We start from the raw sequence: 21211 nt of genomic DNA, 5'->3' as shown, positions 1-21211 counted from the left end.
CTCAGGGTCCTGGGATGGGGCCCCGCGTCAGGTCTGTGCTCCGTGGTGGTGGGGGGCATCTGCTTGGGGATTCTCCCTCTGGCCCTCCTCGCTCACACACACGTGTGCACTCTCAGATAAATCAAACTTTAAACAATAAAAATTAAAAAAAAAAATCAGAGATTATGGGGCCAGGGACCTGGCTGTGGTCATGTTCCCAAACCTGGGACACATGACTGGGGTGGACAGGCCCAGCCGGGCTCCCCTCACGGCTCAGTAGCTGCTAGTGCGGCACAGGGGGAGCCAAACCACGTGTCCAAACCATGGCGCCAGAGCATGGCAGAGCGCAGGCCCTGGCCCCAGGGTGCGACCTGCACCTCCCACGCCAGGACCACAGGACCACTGGGCTTGTGGTAACAGGCAGGAAGACTCACACGGATTGAGCCGGCGTCACGCATCCTCCCCCTCACCGCCATCCCCAAACCAGAACCCGTGCACCCTGCATCACACTCTGTTCCCATCGGTACAGGTGCGTGTCACAGGGGGATGGACGTTTAGTGCCACACCCCGTGGGGCTCACTGGGACTCCTGAACCCAGTCAAGTGTCCCCTCCGCCCCCCTGGGCAGTGCCCGGTCTGCCACCGATCTGTCTGTTCAGACGCCCACTCTGGGGGCCAGCGGCTGCTGGGCTCTGTCCTGTCGCTGGGCAGCCTCCCAGTCTCTGCTCACACTTGAGGTTTTGTCAGGTTCTCACATTTTAAGTCCCCACGTGGCCCTCCGTGGAATCTGACACCATGGCCCAAGGCCTGGTTCTTGGTCATGGCCGCTCCCCGCCAGCACGGTACATCCACCCCAAGCGCACGGGGCCTCGGAGGCTGAACCGACACTGCCTTCCTCCAGACAGGATGCGCTTCTGCTTCCACCACCCTGACGGCTCTCCCACTGTGGGGCTTCCTGGGCCACGGCCTGTCACCTCCTTCTGTGGCGGGCGCTTTGCTTGGAGCTCATCCCCGCCAGCGGGATGCCGGCCCCTGGCTGGGAGCCACACCGGATACCGTGCGAACAGAACCAAGCCAGCTCCGCCCGGACACCCAGGACCTCAGCGAACACGGCCTGGCACCTGCCGCGTGCACGTCCGCGGGTGTTACGGCAGATGGACGGGCCCCCACGGCACCATGCTGGTGTCCCACGCAGCCCCACACCTGCTGGGGGCACTCAGAGCTTGGCTCTGCCCAGGAGCTCGGCGCCCCTGGCGTTCAGGGCCCTCCGTCTGGACACGCAGAACCGGAGGCCCTGCTTCCACCCATCGAGCACGAGCGCTTTGCTCTGCTGCTTTGAGCAAGAGAGTCATGTCCAGGGCGCCCGGGTGGCTCAGTGAGTGACACGTCTGCCTTTGGCTCAGGTCATGGTCCCAGAATCCTGGGATCCAGCCCGGCACTGGGCTCTCTGCTCGGCCGGAAACCACCTTCTCCCTCTCCCTCTCCCCCTGCTTGTGTTCCCTCTCTCACTGTGTCTCTCTGTGTCAGTTAAATAAATACAATCTTTTAAAAATGTAGTAAAAAAAAAAAAATTTAAAAAACACCAAAACCCACTCATGGCGACACACAGCAAGTGGCAGCAAGTCGCGGGAAGGAAACACACTGCAGAACCCCACCTTGGGGCCGGGGTGGTGGGGGCACGCAGCGGCCTCCCCTGCTGGCTCCGGGCCTCGACACTCGTCCCCGCAGCCCTCCTTGGGCGTGCATGCCGGGCAAACGTGCTGACAGACTCACACCAGCAGCCCTAAGCCTTCTCCCTGTTCCACTTCACGGAAGATTTTATTTGAAAGAGAGAGACAAAGAGGCAGAGAGCACATGGGGAGCAGAGGCACAAGCAGGGTCCCCACTGAGCAGAGAGCCTGATGCGGGCTCGATCCCAGGACCCCGGGATCATGACCTGAGCTGACGGCAGACACTCAGCCGAATGGGCCACCCAGGAGCCTGTCTCTGTCATTTTAGTCGAAAAATGAAACTCGTGCTTAGTATAAACGCTTCGGGTTCCGCTCTGAATCCAACCGGTAGATCGCAGCCTTCCTCGCACAACCGCGCGCGCTCTGCTAGAGAGTGCATCCTGAGCTAAGTTAAAAACCACTCGGCAACGAAAATGGTAAAGATTCGTTGGAGAAGTTTAATTCTCTACTTTTATAGATATCATGTATTAAATTAGAAGGCCAAAAAGCAAAAATATACTTTACAATTCAAGATAAATCCGGACACTGGACCCAACAGAAGCTTCGGAAACACAGAGCTCTGAGAATCGTTCCCACTGGCGTGCAGGGCTGTGGCCAGAGGGCGCCGGTATGGGGAGGGGCGCCTCCGGAAGGCTGACGGGGAGGCGGGAGGAGTCCCGGCACACACCAACATTCCGTCCTGGCTGACACCGTGGTGGGGCTGCCTCTGGTGGAAAGGCCACCAGCCAGCTCACGAAGGCCCCCGGGGTCTCTGCCTGGCGTGCATGGGGCCACAAGGCACGGCGGCCCGGCACCAGCAGCCATGCTGGCTCATGGGAGTCCATGGTGGCCACACTGTGGCTGCATCATCGGCCTGTCCCAGGCCTGCTTCAGAGGAACCGCAACGGGTCCCCCTCCTGCCCCCCAGAGCAGCCACAGGCCATGACCCGCAGGCAGGACAGCAGGGCGTGAAGAAGGGAAAAAGGGCCTGACACAACTAGGGAAGGCGCTGCAGAGCGTGGGCTCTCTCTGACGTCAGTGCTCACGAGGAAGGGGAGCACAAGTGACAGGTATAGGGTCTCTCCCGCCAACTGAGCCCCGCAAGTCCTGCTGCGGCTGCTTGCTGGGTTCTGTGGGCGTCCTCACAAGAAGCACATCCCCGACGCGCCCAGATGGCCCGGCAACGGGGAGGCGGAAAGTGGGACCGGGGCCTCTTGGACACGGGGTCCCGAGCTGCACGTCTGTGGAGGTCGTCCGCACGGGAGTGCGCCGCAGGCCTGCCCGGTGCTTCTGGGTAGAAACGTGCTGTGTGGCCCCAAGCTGTCCGAACCGGGAAGTGGCGCCCCACGAGAAAGCATGGCTCCCGCATGCGAGCCGGCGGTCGGCGCCCGTCCCCCAGCAGCAGTCTTCACCGAGAAGCCTGGCCGGTGTGGTCACTGGGCAGCCGGCACGCACGCCTTCAGCCTTTCGCGTGCGGATCCCTGATTGTCCCGCGCCGGCCGGCAGCAACATCCTCCAGCTGACAGGGAACGCCCGTGCAGCGGGGAGGTGGAACGGGGGGTTCACCCTCACGCCGAGCCCTCGCAGGTCCGCGCCATTGGAGCCCATCGCGCCCACGGCGGAGACTCCATCTTCGAAAGCGAGCGTGCCGCATGTGGGCTACGAGCAGCACCCGAGACACGGCTCATGCTGCTGACTTCCACGAGGAGCCCCTACCCGTCCCAGGCCAGGGGCCACGGCGGCCACACAGCCCATGGCACGGCACATGCACCTCCCGCCTCCCAAGAGGACTCGCTCACTGGGCGGCCGCTCCTTTCACCCGAAGGGAATTCAGGGGACTGGTCCAGCGGTTACTCAAATCAACGTCAGTAGCGAGCCAACGGTTCCTAAACACCCTTTAATAAACAAATACAAAGTACCGGAACTACCACTTTTACCCCCAGTTTTAAGGTTCTGTTCCAAGAGTCGGTCAGAGGAGAGCGGCAACCTCTTGGAGTCCCACCCCACAGACCTGGCATGACACACAGCAGGAAAAGGCATCTGGGGTCCCCAGGGCCCAGGACAGCCCTGCTCCAGAGCCTGCGGGCGGGGCCAGGCAGGCTGCCAGGCTCGGCGCACCCCGGACCCAGTGCGTTCTACATCTGTGCCGACCCTGCCGCTGGACTGGCAAGACGGGAGTCAGCCCGCCCAGGACACGGGCGAGCAGCCCAGAACCACACACAAAGAACATCCATGGAAAGATGGGAATTGTACAGTTGCAAGTTGTGGAAATAACCCCAAATCAGCTGTTAATGTTCTACGTGCCTGAAGTAATGGGTCTACCCCGGCTAAGGAGACGATCGGCATGCCACGAGTCAGCCCGGAGGGCGGCGACGCTTTCTACAGCGCTGGCAGAGGCGGGGGCTCGCAGACAGCCTGCTTGCGACAGCGTGCGAGGAGCAGCACACGGCACTTGAAGACACATGTCCCCAAGCGGTGGGAGGGCGAGCGTGCGTACAGAGGACAAGCCCCCTGTGCCAACTCTGCTCCCAGTGAAGCCAGGAGGAGAGCCACCCACGCCTGAGTGACGCTGGGCTCGGCGGCCAGGGACCAACCACCCACATGCATCCCACACAAGGGGGAGGACTGGGACTACAGACGTCTGAGCAAAGGCTACACGGGGCTCCTTCACAGGAATGGGGGGAGGGGCTGGGCCGGCACGTCAGGGGGAGGGGGGCAGCGAGGCTCTAGGACTCCTCGCCCATCTGGAGCAGGGAGTTGATGGCTGCGTCCCTGTCCCCTCTCTGGGCTTCCAGCACGGAGCGGATCACCTCCCGGTCCATGTTGGGGAACATGTCCTGGATGGCTCTCAGGTCCTCCTCGCTGCAGCGGGCAGGGGCACTCACGGCTGCTGGGGGCAGGGCCACAGGCACCACGCCGGGGCTGCACACCGCAGGCACACCTGCAAGCACAAGACGTGGTTTAGGGAACCCATGGCGGCACCAGCGTCCACGCCGAGTGCCGGCCCTGGAAGCAGAGACACGGGGCCCCCGCTGCAGCCCCAGGCACAGGTCCGGGCCTGCAGCGTCCTGCCCAACAGCTGCACCCTCCACGCTCTGCACTCAGAGCCTGGACAGCTGCTCGCGCTGTGGTCCCTTCAAACTCCAGATGACACCACAGAGGCCAACGTTCGCTGACCGAAGGCCACAAAGCAGTTCTCTGTAAGAGAAGGAGCAGCGCGAGGGACGGAGGCCCGAACTGTCCCATGCGGGCTGGTGACGGTGGGCCAGGCTGTGCAGCCAGTGGGTCCCTCCGACGCTGACCAGCACAAGATCTCCGAGAGCGAGGCGCAAACCCAGAGCATCTCTCATGGGCCACGGTGGTGAGACGCCAAGAGCCCAACTCTCCAGTCCGAGGTCCACAGGGTGGGCGGAACCATGGGGCAGAGAGCAGCACGAAGGCTTCCCAGCCACTGTCCGGTGGGCACAGCTGACCGCCACACACCGGCTCCATGGCCTCTGTGCCGCCCATGCACTGCTCGGCACACAGATCCCGCTGCAGTTTGCAAGAGCTCTCGCCCTCAGCCCAGGGTTAACTCCACTGTGGGACCTCCCCCTGCTGGGGGGCAGCACCTGCAAGCAGCCCCCTTCCACAGGAGCAGGGTCCACAGACGCACACACACACCACACACGTGAACACGCACACACGTGCACATGCACACCCCACACTGCAGATCACACGTGCACACACCCCCACACTGCGGGTCACACGTGCACATGCACACCCCACACACTGCAGATCACACGTGCACACGCGCACACACCCCCACACTGCGGGTCACACGTGCACACACCCCCATACTGCTGATCACATGTGCACAGGCGCACACACCCCCATACTGCGGGTCACACGTGCACACGCGCACACACCCCCACACTGCGGGTCACACGTGCACACAGCCCCATACTGCGGGTCACACGTGCACACGCGCACACACCCCCATACTGCGGGTCACACATGCACAGGCGCACACCCCCATACTGCAAATCACACGTGCACACGCACCCCATACTGCGGGTCACACGTGGACGCACACATCACTCATCACGCACACACGTGCACACACGCACGTATCTCAACAAAGTTGGGGACGTGGGATGTAAGTTATTCACAGCGGAAGTCACTCTGCAGCACAAGCTTCACGAAAACACGGTGGCGAGCGCAAGTCCCTGTTTGTAGGAAACGCACTGGAGCCGGTAGGTGGCTTGGCCTTGGGGTCCAGGCAGAAAACTCCTCCTTCTCCTTGGTCACCTCCTGTGAGTAGCTGACTATCCCATAGCTCACAAGTGTGCACTGAAGAGAACTTCCAAGTCCCCATTTATGCAGAACTCTCCTTTTCCAGAATATATGTTTTAGGACAAACTCTAAAGGCATTTATGGAGCGCGCTAAGGAACCAGAAAAATGCGTGTCCTGACACAGTGGACTTCTGGTTATGCACACGGGTCCCGGAGCAGGACACTGTGGACACTGTGGCTAGGGTGCCCCTAGAAAGACGTCTGGGGGCACCTCACCTGGAAACTGGGGGAGAGCCAGGCCATCTGGGGCCGTGTCCTGATGAAAGGGGTGCCTGGGGCACAGGCACAGATCCCCAGGAGGGGCCCTCGTGACCGTGGGGGCCACAGGGCTGAGCCGCGCTGCAGCAAGAAGGGTCTGGGAGGGTCCGGCCTTCCCGCCCGTGCCTCTAGGGCCTACTGCCCACCCACACCCTGATTCTGGACTTTGGCCTCCAGGGTCAGCGCAGACCTTCCTGCTGTTTTAAGATGCCCAGGGCATGCACCCCTCGGCCCATTGGGCGCCTGTTCCTCCTCAAACCTCCAAGGGCGGGCAGTGAAACCCCAATCTCACCCAGACCCTGCAACTGCTGCAGGGAAGGGGCAGGGAAGGCCCCAGGGAGAGCCCACAGGAAGGTCCTCCACTGACCTCACAGAGCCCCCCGAGGCGGGGGAGGTGCCTAGCCACGGGCCAGCTCACAGATGAGCGAGTGCTCTCCCACTCAGGGGGCTTCCCAGGCTGACGACGTGCCCTTGGCTTCCTGAGCTGCCGCGTCCCTGCCGAGACTCCCGTATCCCGCTCAGCACGACATCCTTCTGTTCTGTGAACCTGCCCAGGCTGCTCCGGAACTCCTGGGCCACCAAGGCTGCTTCCTACTGGCAGGCTCTGTCATGACCAGGGCTCACCCTTTCCCCCGTGTCTGTGGGACGGCCCCCGTGCAGATCGGAGTCCACGGCTCTCCCATGCAAGTCCTGAACCTGTGCGGGCACCCTGGATACAGAGGCAGCCTCCTCGCCCACTTCCTTGTGGGGCACGTCTAGGCTCCAGGTGAGGGTCAGCCCAAGGTGACACCCTGGTCCTGCACCAGCCACAAGCGCATAATGACGAGGCCTCTCTCGTCTGGCTCAGTGGAAACGGCAGGGCACCCCACGCCACCCTAGCCCTGGGCGGCACAGCCCCCGCGCCCCACAGTGTGCCGCCCCAGCCCGGCCCCTCTGGCACGGTGGGACCACCACACCGCCTGGGGCAGACTGCGGAGACCTGAGCTCCTCTGTCTCCCTGCCCTCGGCGCTCACGGTCCCGCAGAGCCTGTCTGTGGACGCCCGCACACAGCTCTGCTCAGCCGTTCTGCCCGTTTCCTGGCTGCTCGCGGCGGAAGCTGGTTGAGCCCAGTCACCATCGAGGCCAGAAGTAAACTGAGGGCTGACGGTAACATTCGGAAATTGAAAGACACGAAAGCAAACCCACTGCCGTCACAAACTGCTACTTTACAGAGATGGACAAGCACGACAGAGTGGGGACATTAGGGCACCAGCTCACTTCACCTCACAGGGCAGGATCTTCCGTGACGATAACTAGGCTAATGCGTTCAGAGACTACGTTTCTAAACTTCCGTAAAAGTTCAACTTGCCGACAGCTTGGGGGTAAAATACTCTGTATCCTAGCAATGTAAAAATAACTCATGCCTAAAACCAAACCCTCGCGTTTGGAAGGATCCCGTGACGCAGCATGGACTTAGCCTGCGCACTGTGCTGAGTCCCCGAGGACCTCGCTGGGGAGGGGAAGGGCACACACCTGTGATGGGCACGTAGCCGACGCCTTGCTGGTACACGGTGGGCATCAGGACCACGGGCTGAGGCGGCATCATCACGGTGGCTGGCAGTGACTGGAACACACGGAAGACGATCACGGGGTCACAGGAGAACACAGCACACAGGGAAACGGACACACCCTGGTGGAAGGCCGGGGCGAGTGCCTTGGCTACGGGGCTGTGGCCGACGGACACATCAGAAGGGAATGTGGTCCCCGGAAGCAAACAAGTACTTTCAGGCCCTACAGGGGTAACGCTTCCCGACTGCCTCTAGCACGCCACCCCTCAGTGAACACAGTCGGGGTTGTGCGTTCACGTGAAAACGTCAGTTGTGTCGTGAAACGTCTAGGAGTAAAATGACACCAATGCTAGTACCTGCTTTCAAACAGCCCAGGAGTAAAGAGGGGGAACCAAGCTCTGCTGGGCTGGGACACCTGCAGGGATCCTTGTCCAGCAGGTGTACAATAGCAGGGACACCACCACCTCCTTGGGGACACAAAGGTCCCAGAACCCCACCCTCCCCGAGAGCAGTGGGCTGCAGACTGGACCCGGCATGAGCCAGGGGACCCGAGAACCAGAGGGCCAGCAGCTGTTCCCTCAAACCCCATGTGGTCCTGAGACCCTCACCACCCCGACCCCAGACCACATGGCGGGCCCTCTCTGGCCATGGGGGGGGGGCATACCCCGAGGGACAGGCCACCACGCCATGCTGCTCCCCCCACCAGAATGCACCACGGCCCCAGTCCCTCGGGAGCCAACAGCCCCACTGAGCTGAAGCTGCCCCTCTGCCTGCCTTCCTGCCCTGCCCTCACCGTGTAGGACATGACCAGGTTGATCATGCCCTCCTTGTCGTCACCCTGCCGGCCGCTCAGGCTGTACCACTCGTCCTCCACCTTGCCCTGCTTCAGGGACTCGGGAATGGTGACATGCGTCCAGGCAATGCGGTCGTCCATGGAGAAGGCCCGCTGAGGGAGATGGGGGGCACAGGTGCTGCTGCCATCCCGAGGCCCCGCCCCTGCCGCCCACTCTCCAGGTGCCCTCATAGCCCCTGAGCCCCACCCACAGCCCCACCCCTCACCCTGCCCCTGGGGGCCCACCTCCTCCAAAAATCACCCCCCACCCCCACCCCAAGACCTGGTCCTGCCCACAACACACACAGTACCCCTAGCCTCAGCCCCACAAAGCCATGAGGGCCTCCGTCAGCATCTGGACAAGTGCAGTCTGGCCTCTGCCCACCCCCTCAGGATCCCCTGCAGGTCCAAAGCCTAGTGGGCACAGAGAGAGGAAAGAAGGCCCTCTCCCTGCTAGTAAGCAGACCCTCCCTCCTATCCCCTGTGCTGAGCAAAAGGAGAGAAGTAGGAGAGAGGAACCTAGAAGGCAAAAGAGAGAGCAGAGGGCACCATACTGGGTGGGGGGGTCCACCTCAGGCCCTGCTGCCCGACCCCCAGCCCTCTGACCTCTCCCCCTGCCAACCAAGCCCCTGGGGCTCCCTGGCCGGCCACAGCGGGCTGGGCGGCCCCATGCACATGCCCAGAGGACCAGGCTCAGGACGAGCCCCACGGCATCCCTCTGACCCTCCCAGGGACGCCTGGGGGGCTGGCAATGTGCACAAGAACCCCATTCCACCTGGCGTGGGGGGAGTCTAAGCCACTTTATACCCAACCTGATCACAAGAGCTGGCCTCCGTGTGCCTTTGGCTTGGGGACGTGTCTGGGGCTTACAGAAGGGGGTGCGGCCAACACGGTCTCCTCAGAGTGCCGGGTCCCCAGCCCTGGGACGCCGTTTCTGCACGTAACCGGTCAACAGACCTGTATGGGGCCGTGTACTGTGCGCTGCTGCTGGGGACACCGGGACGCCCGTCACAAAGCAATGACGGCCCTGTGTCTGGGCGGGCCTGCAGCTCCTGGGCGGCCCACACCCCGGGGCCCGCGACGGGCAGCCGGCCCTCTCACCTCGTCGAAGATCTCTAGGTAGAAGGAGTCCACACCCGGGGGCACCGTGCACTGGATAACCTTATTCCAGCGGGGGTTCTTGGCGCCGTTGTGGGCGGTGGGCGTCTCGTACACGGCGTAGCCCAGGCGCAGGCGGCAGTACGGGTCCATGCGGGTCATGCCGTAATTCTTCGCCAGCTTGGCCTGAAACACACCAATGTGACTGCAGGGGCGGCCGGCGTCGGAGTGGAGGACACGTGCTCACCCACGCTGTCCACCCGCTCCGAGTCACCAACCCTGGCGTTCCCCGGGGACCAGGATATGGCCGCCACTGCGTTCCTGGGCTCTGGGTGCCCAGTCCCTGCTCAGGTCAAGGGAACCATGGCGCCACACGGGGCAGCTCCTTCTCCAACGTCCCCTCAGAAGAGGCTGCAGGGTAGGGTGACGGGCAGGCTGTCCTGGGCCAGAGCCAAGGGCCAGCCTGGAGCAGTGGGGCCGCAACTTCAGGCCACGAGCCAGCTGTCACCAGGCTCCCTGTTCTGCTGTGTCCACTGCCATGGGCTAGGGGCCCTGAGGAGCCTGACCCTCAGCCAGACAGGCTGCCTTTGCAGGAAGAAAGTGCGGGGACTGACGAAGAGCGAAGGCTTTGGCTGCCCGGGTCTCTGTCCGCAAACAGCCTTCCGAGCGGATCTCACCACTCCAGCGCCACCGCGGCCCGGGAGAGGAGCACAGCGGCTGCCGCCCACCGACACTGACCCTTCAGGCCCAGACCTGTCTGCCGAGAGGGGCACGAGCAGACACACGTGGGATGGAGCGCCATGCCCAGGACAAAGGAGCCTCTCAAACCTCAGTGCCAAGAACACAGCCCAGTGGGATGCCGGCGAAGACCCACAGGGGACCATGCTGGCTCCGTGCCGTCGGCTGTCATGGGGACGTCAGCTCAAACCCCAATGAGCCCAAACCTACCGACCCTGTGCTGAGCCGCACAGCGCCCACATCCCGCGCGCGGGTGTCCAACGACACACCTGCCGGGCACCCGTGGAGGCCCCGTAGGCCGTGCCATGGACGCTTCCAGCTGCAGCTGGGTGGAGGCCGGGCGCGGGAACAGGGAGGGGAGAGGCAGGGCGCTCCATGGACAGGAACCACCAGAAAAGCAGCCGGTGGGGCGGCCCAGAAGCACAGTGGGGCCCCGCAGACCTGGGACAAAGGCTTATCACGGAGGATGTGGGAAGCCATGGGCCATGCTGAGAGGCCCAGCAGCTACACAGGGCTGGGGGGACAGCGAGCCGGGCACAGACCTGCTGCTTGTGCAGGTGCACGAGGGGGCAGACTTTCAGAAACATCTGAGGATCTGCGGTGACCCCGTCACCCCGAGAGTGTGGCCAGGTGTCTGGGACACAGTTCCCGAAGACCCACGGTATTCGTGAGGCCTGACTGTGACTCTGCCTGCCTCCCAGTGACTCCCCTTTCTCCCTGGTTTCACAGAAAGCCACGGACACCAAAACCACTTTAGGCCCTGACCATGCCTTTGGCTCTCCTGGGGGTCCATGCCCCGACCTCGCCAGCACCGTGGGGGGCGGGAAAGGCATGAGTGGCAGGAGCACGGCCGGCACACGGCACGCGCCCATCCGCACCCCTCCCTGGTGATCCTGCTACAGCTGGTAGAAGCCCGGGGAGTCATCCGCATCCTTTATCAGATACGCTTCCAGAAGAACGAAGCAGAAAAGCCACCTGTCCCCATGAAAAGTGCGGTCCAGCCGCCCCCCTTCCCCCCCCCCCGCCCTGGGGAGCCCCAGCACGCACCTGCACCACAGTGATGCTGAGGCGGCCCACCGTGCCCACCGCCCCTCCGTACTGCAGCTGCTGGGCTGCCTGTGCGTCCAGTTGCACCTGCTGCTGTGCGGCCGTGGGCGTGATGCGGAGGAAGTCCTGCGGCAGCTCGCCGACGTACACCTTCGGGGAGAGCACACCGTTAGTGGGGGGGGGGCAGCCACGTCATCGCCAGAGCCGGGGGCCCACGGGGTCTCCAGCCCGAGCACCTCGAACCAGCACCCTGCCCTCCGGCAAGGAGCCCTCAGTGGACGGAGACGCACACCGGGCCTCTGAGGGGGCCATGGTCGGGGGTCACACACCCTAACCCATGTGTCCACCGTCGGCTTGCTCTGCAGCCACTGGGATGAGCTACGGCTGCGAGCTGCGAGGTTCCGGCTGAAAGCAAGCAGTGAGACAAAATTGGGGGGAGCTTGGATTTCTGGTTGTATGGAAACCCACAGCTCAAACCAGCAACGGCCCAGAGACCCCACAAAGCCGCAAACACCCCCCCGCCCCTTTTTGCCGCCTGCTGATTCCTTTGTGCATGAGGCTGCCTTGCCTCGGAGAGGAGGGGCCGGGACGCGCCAGACGGTGGACTGCGCAGAGGCCCCAAGGGTTCCCAGGAGTCAGTGTTCCAGGAAGAGGCAGCGGGTACCGCGGGAGCCGGCTGCCACACGTGGTGGCTGCCGTGGACGGGGCTTCCCCTGCGGAGACGAGCAGAGCGAGGCCCCGCAGGGTGTTCGATGCACGGCGGCCTGCATGTCACTCTTCCCAGGCAAGGCGGGCTCCGGGTCTGGAGGCTCCGGGCAGAAGGACAGACGGCCCAGGGAAACACAGTGGGCACAGCTGCTGGCCACAGAGCCCCGCAGGAGGGGGCAGCAGACCACAGCGCAGGGGGCCCAGGTCCTCCTCGGCCGCCCCATGGGGACGTCACCAGGATTCAGGAGAGCCTCGAAGCAGTGTTATTTCCAGGAAAGGCCCCGGCGCCACAGTGGGTTGTGGCCAACTGCATTACCGACGGTGGCCACTGGGGACCGCACGGGCACGCACCAAACACCCTAAGGCCTGCGCTGCTGAGGTGCCAGATGACTGGGTCCAGCAGGATTCCAGAAGGTTCCGCACCCACTGAGGTCACAAGCACCAATGGGAAAGCATTTCTCTGCTGTTTCACTTCAAACGTCCCCAGAAAGGTCTAGGTCCCTGTCCTTTGTGTCCCCTCACGGGCCTAGTGTTGAAACTGAAGGACAGCCTCTCCCAGACGCCCGTCTCGGGTTCCCCACGGCCCCCGGCTCAGCACCCGGCAGCCTGGTGCTCCAAATGTTCTCTCTGCGAAGCAAGCGCCCCCTTCTCCTGGCCGCACCCCACGCCGGGCCGTCTCAGGCGCCCGGGGAGGAGGGCCCCTCGCACCGTCTCTGCGTCTGGAGTGGGCAGCCCCGGGGCTCATGTACTCATCACAGACACAAGGGAAAAGCAGTGGGGTCCCGGAGGCCCAGGGTTGCCAGGTGAGGACGGCACCGGCTCCCAAGGGGCCTCGCAGGTGCCCTTCCCCCAGCGTGCTGCTCGGCTCACCAGCAGGGCCCAGGGCTCGCCCTGGAAAGGAGGCCGCGTGCCCTCCCGCACGGCTGAGATGCTGCGGCTGGCCTGGCGGCTATCCGACCGACGCCCATGGTCACGATGGGTAAACGCGCGTACATGCGAACCACACTCCCAGCCAGAGCTCTTCCCAGAGGCCACAGGGCCGGATGCTGCCTTGCCAACCGGCCACGGGCCTCCCAGCCTCCGCCTGCAGTGGCCGCGGTGAGCTCTGCCCACTCCCGTGAGGGCGACCTGGTGCACAGGGACTCAGGCTAACCAAACGCAAAACATCAGTGCACACAGACCGAATTCTGTTATTCTGACAAGTAACCGCTCCCTCCGCACCACACAATGCGGCTCCGAGGGTCCTGTGGGGACACGCCGTGCCTTCGGGGGGGCACACAGGGACGGCCACACAGGTGTCGGCAGCGACAGGGGTGACAGGGTGTGCTCAGGCCCGGGATCGTTCTACTGCTACTTCCCGTCATCTCATCCCCAGACCGGGACTTGCAGAACGACGCTCCCTCTCTGCGTACTCATCTGGGTTTTCGTCAAGGAGAACATGCCCTTTAGAAGGGGCGGATAAAGGGGCGCCTGGGTGGCTCAGTGGGTTAAGCCGCTGCCTTAGGCTCAGGTCATGATCCCAGGGTCCTGGGATCGAGCCCCACATCGGGCTCTCTGCTCAGCGGGGAGCCTGCTTCCTCCTCTCTCTCTGCCTGCCTCTCTGCCTGCTTGTGATCTCTCTCTGTCAAATAAATAAATAAAATCTTTAAAAAAAAAAAAAGAAAGAAGGGGCGGATAAAACCGTAATACAGGACAGAGATCGGGGCACCTGGGGATGCCGCCGGCTGAGCCTCTGACTCCCGATTTCGTCTCAGGTCCTAACCTCAGGGTCCTGGGATTGAGCCCCATGATTGGGATTGAGCTAAGTGTGGAATCTGCTTGGGATTCTCCCTCCTTCCCTCTGCCCGGCCCGCTGTGCTCGTGTCTGCTCGCTCACTTTCAAATAAGTAAACCTTAAAAAAAAAAAAAAAAAAAGATCAAACATCTAATGTTCTTTCTCAACCACTTTTCAACTTTGAAACCATAACCCTGAAATGAGGGTTTTTACGACATAAACTAACAGCGCAAACAAAACATGGGAAGGGACAGACGTTGAGCCCCCCCCGCCAACGCCAGCACTGACAGGATGGGGGACACCAGCTTCCGGAAAAGCCGCGAGGAGGACCCCACGCCCTGGGGGCTTCTTCCTGCCTGAGGGGCAGGCTACAACGTCCCTGACCAGCAGTGCTCAGACAGTCCAGGTCTCCCGAACAAGGCGTGCCTGAGACGGGCCAGAGAGCAGGCCGCTAAGAGTCCATGGCGTCCGAATAAAGCCCAGAGCGAGCAGTCGCGCAGCAAAGCCGGTCTCTGCTGACGTCACCAGTGGGGGCCTCCCACAAGGTGCAGAGACGCAGGAGCTCTCGCACTCTCACAGCCGCTCTGTACCTCGAACGTGCGAGGTCAGGAGAAAACGTCAACCTCACTGAAAAGGAAGGAAACGGTGCTTGGCTCTTGCGAAACACTGAGCTCCTGGTTATATGGGCGGGGCCCGCTGCCCTGGGAGCCGCCACACGGGTCCGTCCACGTGAGCGGACGCGCACACCTGCAGTCGGCACGAGTCCGTCCACGCAGCACACGCCGTGGACGAGCCCGGGTGCCCACACAGGCCCGACCGCTTGAGAGACCAGCGGGGAAGGGTGTCGGGAGCGCCTGCCTTACGCACGTGCAGAAGCTCAGGGCTCATCCCAAAACGGACTTTGCCCTATGATGACGGAGGAAAGGCCTGAACGGTCCCGCCCAGCACGCGCTTCATCCTGCCTCGAAGACCAGAGAACGATGAATCCTGGTCAGAGATACGTAAGGGACACTGTCAACTGTCACCTGGCTCATGCTTACAAGTGGGGTACATGGACTCCAAAACGACGTCAGCCGCGCACCGGCTGGGGCAGGTGGCCCTCTGGGCCCAGCTGTCATCACTGTCCCCACAGGGAGCAGCTCCCCCGTTTCTCCTCCCACCCACACCGTCTGCAGACAGCGTCTGTCAGTCCACGTGCCGTACAGCAACTCGGGCTCGGCGTACAAACAGCACTCCTCAGTTACCGCACGGCCACGGCAAGCTTCTGAGGGGCGCCTGGGGGGCTCAGCAGCTGAAGCCTCAGCCTTCGGCTCAGGTCATGATCTCAGGGTCCTGGGATCGAGCCCCGCATCGGGCCCTCTGCTCCATGGGGAGCCTGCTTCCCTCTCTCTCTGCCTGCCTCTCTGCCTGCTTGTGATCTCTGTCTGTCAAATAAATAAAATCTTTTTAAAAAACTGAAAAACTGTTAGTGTTTTGTATATATTTGTTGAACAACCTTGAATGTATTTATTTAAAAATTATAATGTGTCAAATTACACACACAAATCAGCGATTTATATAAATACTGTACCAACAAAATCACAAATTCAAAAATTCATTCAACTGTTACTTTTCCAGTAAAACATCTGGAAAGTTTTCTTAGTATTTTTACCAAACTTTTGACTTTTGCTTGATATGCGAAAATAGTTTTTAGTCTCCTGCTGGATGTTCTTTTTGGCCCCCTGACAAGGTGACGGGGTGAACTCCTGTGGCACGGAGACAAACATGGCATCAGTGGCACGAGGCAGAGCTCCCGTGTCCGTGTCCCCCACCAAGTCGACGGCCACGCGATGCCCAAGGCAACAGGCGCGATGATGCCACGAGGAGGAGCAGCCCCGGCGCAGGCCGCCAGCCGCTGTGAGGCCGTCCCCTGGCTCTGCTTGTCTGAGAACCTGCTCTGGAGGTTCTCCACCCTCTGGAGCCAGCATCACCCCTGAGGACACTGGCACTCAGGGCTCCAGGACCCCACCGTGGTCCGAAGAGGTACCCTAACACAAACGCCTCCTCGGCCCACATCACTCACACTGGAACCATAGCTGAAAGGGACAAAGAAGGGTGACACCAGAGACAAAGAGAAGCCCTTTGGACCTTGAGCTGTGGAGGGGCCGAGGGCCAGGCAGTAAAGTCCCAGCTCACAAGACGAGGCGCTCCCACCGCAGGACGGTGTCTGGTGGGCCAGGAGTCCCAAACCTCCCCGGCATCCCAGGGGCCAGTCGTGCTGAAGGCCCTGCAAGGGGACACGTGTCACCAGACTGAGGCCACAGCTCAGCAGGGGCCTATCTCCCAAGCGACTGCATGAAGGCGCAGCTCTGCCCCCCAGCCTGGCTGGGACTGAATCCTCGCTACACCCTGCAGGAGGGGGCCCGGGCCGCGGAAGAGCTGGGCACGTGCTGCAGGGTGTGACAGCTGATGGGCCGTGGGGACAGCAGAGGCGTGTGGGTGGGGCACAGGCTGAGAGTCCCACTCTGCTCAGAAGGCGGGGCTCCCTCAGGCTCATCCTGACACCGGGGGAGACTGCGGTGGGGTCCGCGGGAAGGAGGGCCCCGCTCTGTCTGCGATGCCTGGAGCCTTTCCAGGGCAGGGAGCAGCCGAGCGCACGGACCTGCTGCTCAGGAAGGAGGCTGGGAGGAGACGGGGAGTCACTGTCACGCGGGAGACCCGAAGCCAGCGTCCTGGGGGGAGAGGACACACAGGAAAAGAGGAGGAGGAGGAGCAGGTGGAAGGAGGTCCAAGTGCAGACAGTGGCCTCAGAGCAAGGAGAGGCTGCGGTCACCTGGCTCACAGGGGATGGCCATTTCCAGAGGGCCCGGGAGATGGGACGCGAGGTACGGCAGCGCCGACCCCGGGCACACCCACACCCAGCTCCGCGAGGCCGGAGGGAGGGGCTCGGCTCTGCGGTGGCGGGGAGGGCTGGGCCGCCGGCAGGGCAAGTGGGGGGCCCCGCGGCCAGGGTGCGTGCAGGAGCCCACGGGCTCACCACCACGCGCAGGCCTGAAGGGAAAGCCGAGTCCGGCCTCCGCGGCCCGGGAACGGACGGGCAGGAGCCCAGCGCGTCCTGACCTCCCTGCACGACGTCTCAGGACAAGCGGACGGGGACTGGGGGCCGGCTCTGCAGACCGCTCTGGTCAGTCAGCGCAAACAGCCAGAAGACACCCGACACGCCCCGCGCCGCCGGAGTCCCGGCCCGGCAAGTTACACCCACGTTGGCGGCTTACTGGAACTCCTCCGGCGGCTTACGTTTCCGGCTCCAAGGACGCAGTCGCCGCGTCACCCGGCAGAAGCGATCGCCGTCCGCGAGGCCGACGAGGGCCTGGAGTCGCAGGTCGGCCGCCCGCCGCCCGCAGGCCAGCTCGGCTCGGGCGGGAGGGAAAAGGCATCGGGAGGAGGAGGGCGGTGCGCTCGGCCTGAACCCGCTCACGCGTCAGCACCTCTGCAGGAGGTCGGGTGCTCGTGGTCAGCCCGGGCTCGGGGGCCGCCCCACGCGTCTGTGAGGGAGGCTGGAAAGGCTCTCGCAGCCTCCGACGGAGCCTCGGTCACCGTCCCCGCGAGCCGGCGGGCGCCACCGAGGTTTAAAGCAGCCTGTCTCCCACAAACTCCCCGCGCTCCGACGAGGAAGGCCGGGCCGGCCGGCGCTTCTGACAGGCTGCGGCGGCGGCGGCAGGAAACAGAGGTCGCCGCCAGAACACTGACCATGGGAAAAGCGAGGCCAACAGGACAGGCCTGGGCACAGCCCCACGGCGATGCGGGGAAGGAACCGGCCCCAACAGACAGACGCCTAAGAACCACCTGAGCCCCACCGAGGGGAGCAGCTGGCACCGCCCACCACAGCCCACCTCACCAGCCCCTCAGGCTTCCCTGTGCAGGGAGGCAGGAAACACCCCATCCCCCGCCAGGCAGACTCTCCCTCCTCCGCCACACCCCCAAGGATGCTGCCTGTCACTCCTCTGTGGCGAGTGGGACACGAAGGATGCCCCACGGGCACCTGAGTCCAGGCTCTGGGCGCCCTGGAGCCCAGTGGAGCCCCGTGTGCCATGCGCAGGGGTGTGGGCCCCCCACCCCCAGCCACACGCGCTCAAGAGAGCGCCCAGCCCCCACCCAGCCCGAGCGCTGCCCGGTGCTCCCTCACCACCACCCGCTGGGATGGCCGAGCACCTGGTCCTCTGCCCGCACAGCACCCGGCCCCCAGTGCCGTCGGGGCACCCGGCTAAAGGACAAGGCCCACCAGACTGGAACAACTGCCGCAGTCCTCACAAGGACCACTTGGCCCGGGGGGAGCGGGGCGCTGAAGCGGCTGGTGCGGGCAGGGGGCTCTGTTAGAGACGAACACCGGAGAGACCGGGTGAAACTCAAGTGCCCAGTCCAGCTGCTGGCCTTTCATCTGGAAAAGCACCGGGCTGGGCCTGCTGCTCGCACTGGCACAGGCACCCCCCCCACCCCCCCCACCCCCCGCCTCACGGCCCCCAGCCCCTCCCCACGGGCCTGCCGGGCTCCTCCTCCAAGCGTCAGGTTAGGTGCCAGGGCCCCCCAAGAACCTTACCCACCTCAACCACAGCCCCGACAGGCCACCCCCACATCTAAGTCAGGAGTCGACACCCACAGCTCTGAGCACCGGGGTGGCTCCGTCGGTTGAGCATCTGACTCTTGGTTCCAGCGCAGGTCACGATCCCGGGGTCATGGCATCGAGCCCCACGTCGGACTCCACGCTCGGCAGAGTCTGCTTGTCCCTCCCCCTCGCTGCTCCGCTGCTCACACGCTCCTCTCTCTCTTTCCCTCTCTCTCAATAAATAAAATCTTAAAAACCCAAACAAAAAAAGAGCCACAGCCCTGGGCGCGCAGCTCCCGGCTCCCGGGCGTCTCCCGCGCTGCACGGTAACCCTGGCTGCGGGCACCACACCCGGTGCTCCCGGTGTCGCGCTGCCCCAAATACCAAGCCCGTAACAGGCTGAGGAACATATCACGTGTCCTGCGCTGGCACTCAAGACCCCAGCCCCAGAGGCCACCTTCCCGGAGCCCCCAGCAGCTCCGGCCCAGCCCTGACGTTACTGCGCACCTGCAGGTCCTGGAGGGCACCCACCGTGCGCACCAACGCGGACAGGTAAAGCCACAGCGCGGGCACGAGCGGCGCACGTCGGACAGACGGGCAGCGCGACCGCAGGCGCAGACACTGGCTCCCCAGCCTGCGGCTCTGCGCTGCCACAGGGCGGAGCGTCCCCCGTGCAGCCTCCCTTCCCAGCAGACGCCGTGCCCGGCTTCGTGCGCGTCTACGCGCGGGACCCGCCTCCGGTGCAGCCCCGCGGCCCCCGGCGCGCGGTGTGGGAGGACCAAGAAAGGAGCGGCTGGGCGGGCTCCCTCGCTCCGGGGTCAGCCAGTCGCACGAACAGGAGGCACCGCCGGGGACACCGCCTGGACTCGCCACAAGCCCGAGCGCTGGAAGCCGCGGACGAGTCCAGAGCTCTCCGCACGGGCCGCGGGGCCCTTCCACAGCCACGTCCCGCGGGCAGCGGGGCCTGCTCCCCCCCGAGCTCCCCACCGCCCCGTGCCCGGGGGGCTCCCGACGACGCCGGGGGCTTCCCCTCAGCCTCAGAAAGGCCGTCCCCTCCGGCGAGCACCGCACGCGCCCGCCCGCCCTGCGGCGCGTCCTGAGCGGCTGCTACCGCGGACCTCCGGTCTCCGACGCCCTGGGTGCGGTCCGGGCTGCGGGAGGCCCCCGGCCCCGAGCCACCCGAGCCGCGCCCCTGCAATGGCACAGTGCGGGGACCACGCCGGAGCCCGCCGGCTGCCGGCTCCCGCGCTCTCGTCGGCAAACGAAGAGGCTGACGGCGGGACAAGGGGCCCGACGGGGGCCGCGGGCCCTACTCCGCCCGGGGAGCCAGGGCGGCCGCCTGCGGCTCGGGTCCTCCACGGACGCACGCTGCGGCTGCCCCACGTGAGTCCCGCCGGGGACCGCGGGACCCTCCCCGGTGCGGGGAGCCACGCAGGGTGCCGGGCCTCCTCGGCCGCCGCAGGCCCCGCCGCCCCGCCCGGAGCCCGTCGCCAGGCCCTCCCCGGACGCTCCGGAGCCCACGCCCGCCCGCCCCCGCCCACAACCTCACCGGCCCGCGCTGCGTGCTGACTGTGGTCGCCATGGTGCCCCCGCCTCGCCCACCGGGAGCGGACGCGTCCGCGACCCTCGGCGCCGGAGCCTGCGACGCCAACTGCCGGTCCTGGCGAAGCCACGGCCGCCTTGGTCAGCTGACGGCTGGCCCCGCCCCCCCGCGTCGCTCACTGCGCAGACGCCAAGTCCGCCCCGCCCCTTCCGGCGTCGCACGCGCGCGCGTCCCAGCAGGCGCCTGCGCAGTCGCTCTCCCCGGGTCGCGGCCCCGCGAAATGCCTCCCGAGCTGGCCGTGTGCGCATGCCCGCAGTGGCGGGCCCGCGCCGGTCACGTGGCCGTGTGGGCCCGCCCCCCTTTCACCGCCCCCCCTTCCCCGCCCCCAACCACCTCGAGGTGCTGCTGCCGCGGAGCAGGGCGGGTGACCGCAGGGTTCCCCACCTCGGAGGCAAAGCGACGGCGTAGCCCTGCAGCTGCCCCAGATCCTGGGAATGCGGGAGCCCTCACGCGCGCATGTGTGAGCGCTGCAGTCCGGCCGTCGGGGCGGGGGCGGCAGTCCGGCCGTCGGGGCGGGGGCGGCGGCGGCGCGGACCGTCTTAGCACTAGCGCCTCCGCCGCCAGGACGGACGGCCCCAGCGTCCCTCCACCCCCCAGGTCCCCTCCCCTCCGGGGTCCCCCCCGGCCTTGACGGGCGGCGTCCCCACCCATACTCCCGGGTCTCCCACCCCCGGGCCACGACGGGAGGCGCCCCCCCACCCTCCGGGACCCTCCACACTCCGCTCCCGCCCGGAGGCCCTGAGGCTCGGAGGCCCGAGCCCGAGCCCAAGCCCGCTGCGGGGCTCAGAGGCTGCAGCTCGGGCCTCCTCCGGCCTCCGGGTCTCAGAACCGTGTGGGCCGCCGGCAGCGCCCGGTCAGAGCAGAACCCGCTTTCGCGCTCGCCCGCAGAAGGGCAGCCCTCCGCGGCCGTGCTCGTCCGTCGTCCTGCCTGCGGAGGCTGGGGGCCCGCACGCCGCACTTGCGTCCGCCCTCCGGCCCCGGCCCCCGGGCTGTCGCGAGTG

The 21211-nt window shown here is 64.8% G+C and overlaps 1 protein-coding gene across 1 annotated transcript; it reads right to left on the bottom strand.

The window, feature by feature from the left end:
* Positions 1 to 2125: 2125 nt before the first annotated feature.
* TOLLIP (toll interacting protein) lies at positions 2126 to 20315 on the bottom strand. Its single transcript, XM_047691902.1, has 6 exons — positions 20157 to 20315; positions 11544 to 11693; positions 9762 to 9944; positions 8622 to 8774; positions 7794 to 7884; positions 2126 to 4628 (listed from the first exon to the last, which is right to left on the bottom strand). The coding sequence occupies exons 1-6, from the start codon at positions 20187 to 20189 to the stop codon at positions 4414 to 4416; spliced, it is 825 nt and encodes a 274-aa protein (XP_047547858.1). The 5' UTR covers positions 20190 to 20315; the 3' UTR covers positions 2126 to 4413.
* Positions 20316 to 21211: the final 896 nt, after the last annotated feature.

Source organism: Lutra lutra, chromosome 10 (assembly GCF_902655055.1).
Source record: "Lutra lutra chromosome 10, mLutLut1.2, whole genome shotgun sequence".
NCBI lineage: Eukaryota > Metazoa > Chordata > Mammalia > Carnivora > Mustelidae > Lutra > Lutra lutra.
The sequence above is the reverse complement of the archived record's forward strand: the minus strand, read 5'-3'. Positions and strand labels throughout refer to the sequence as shown.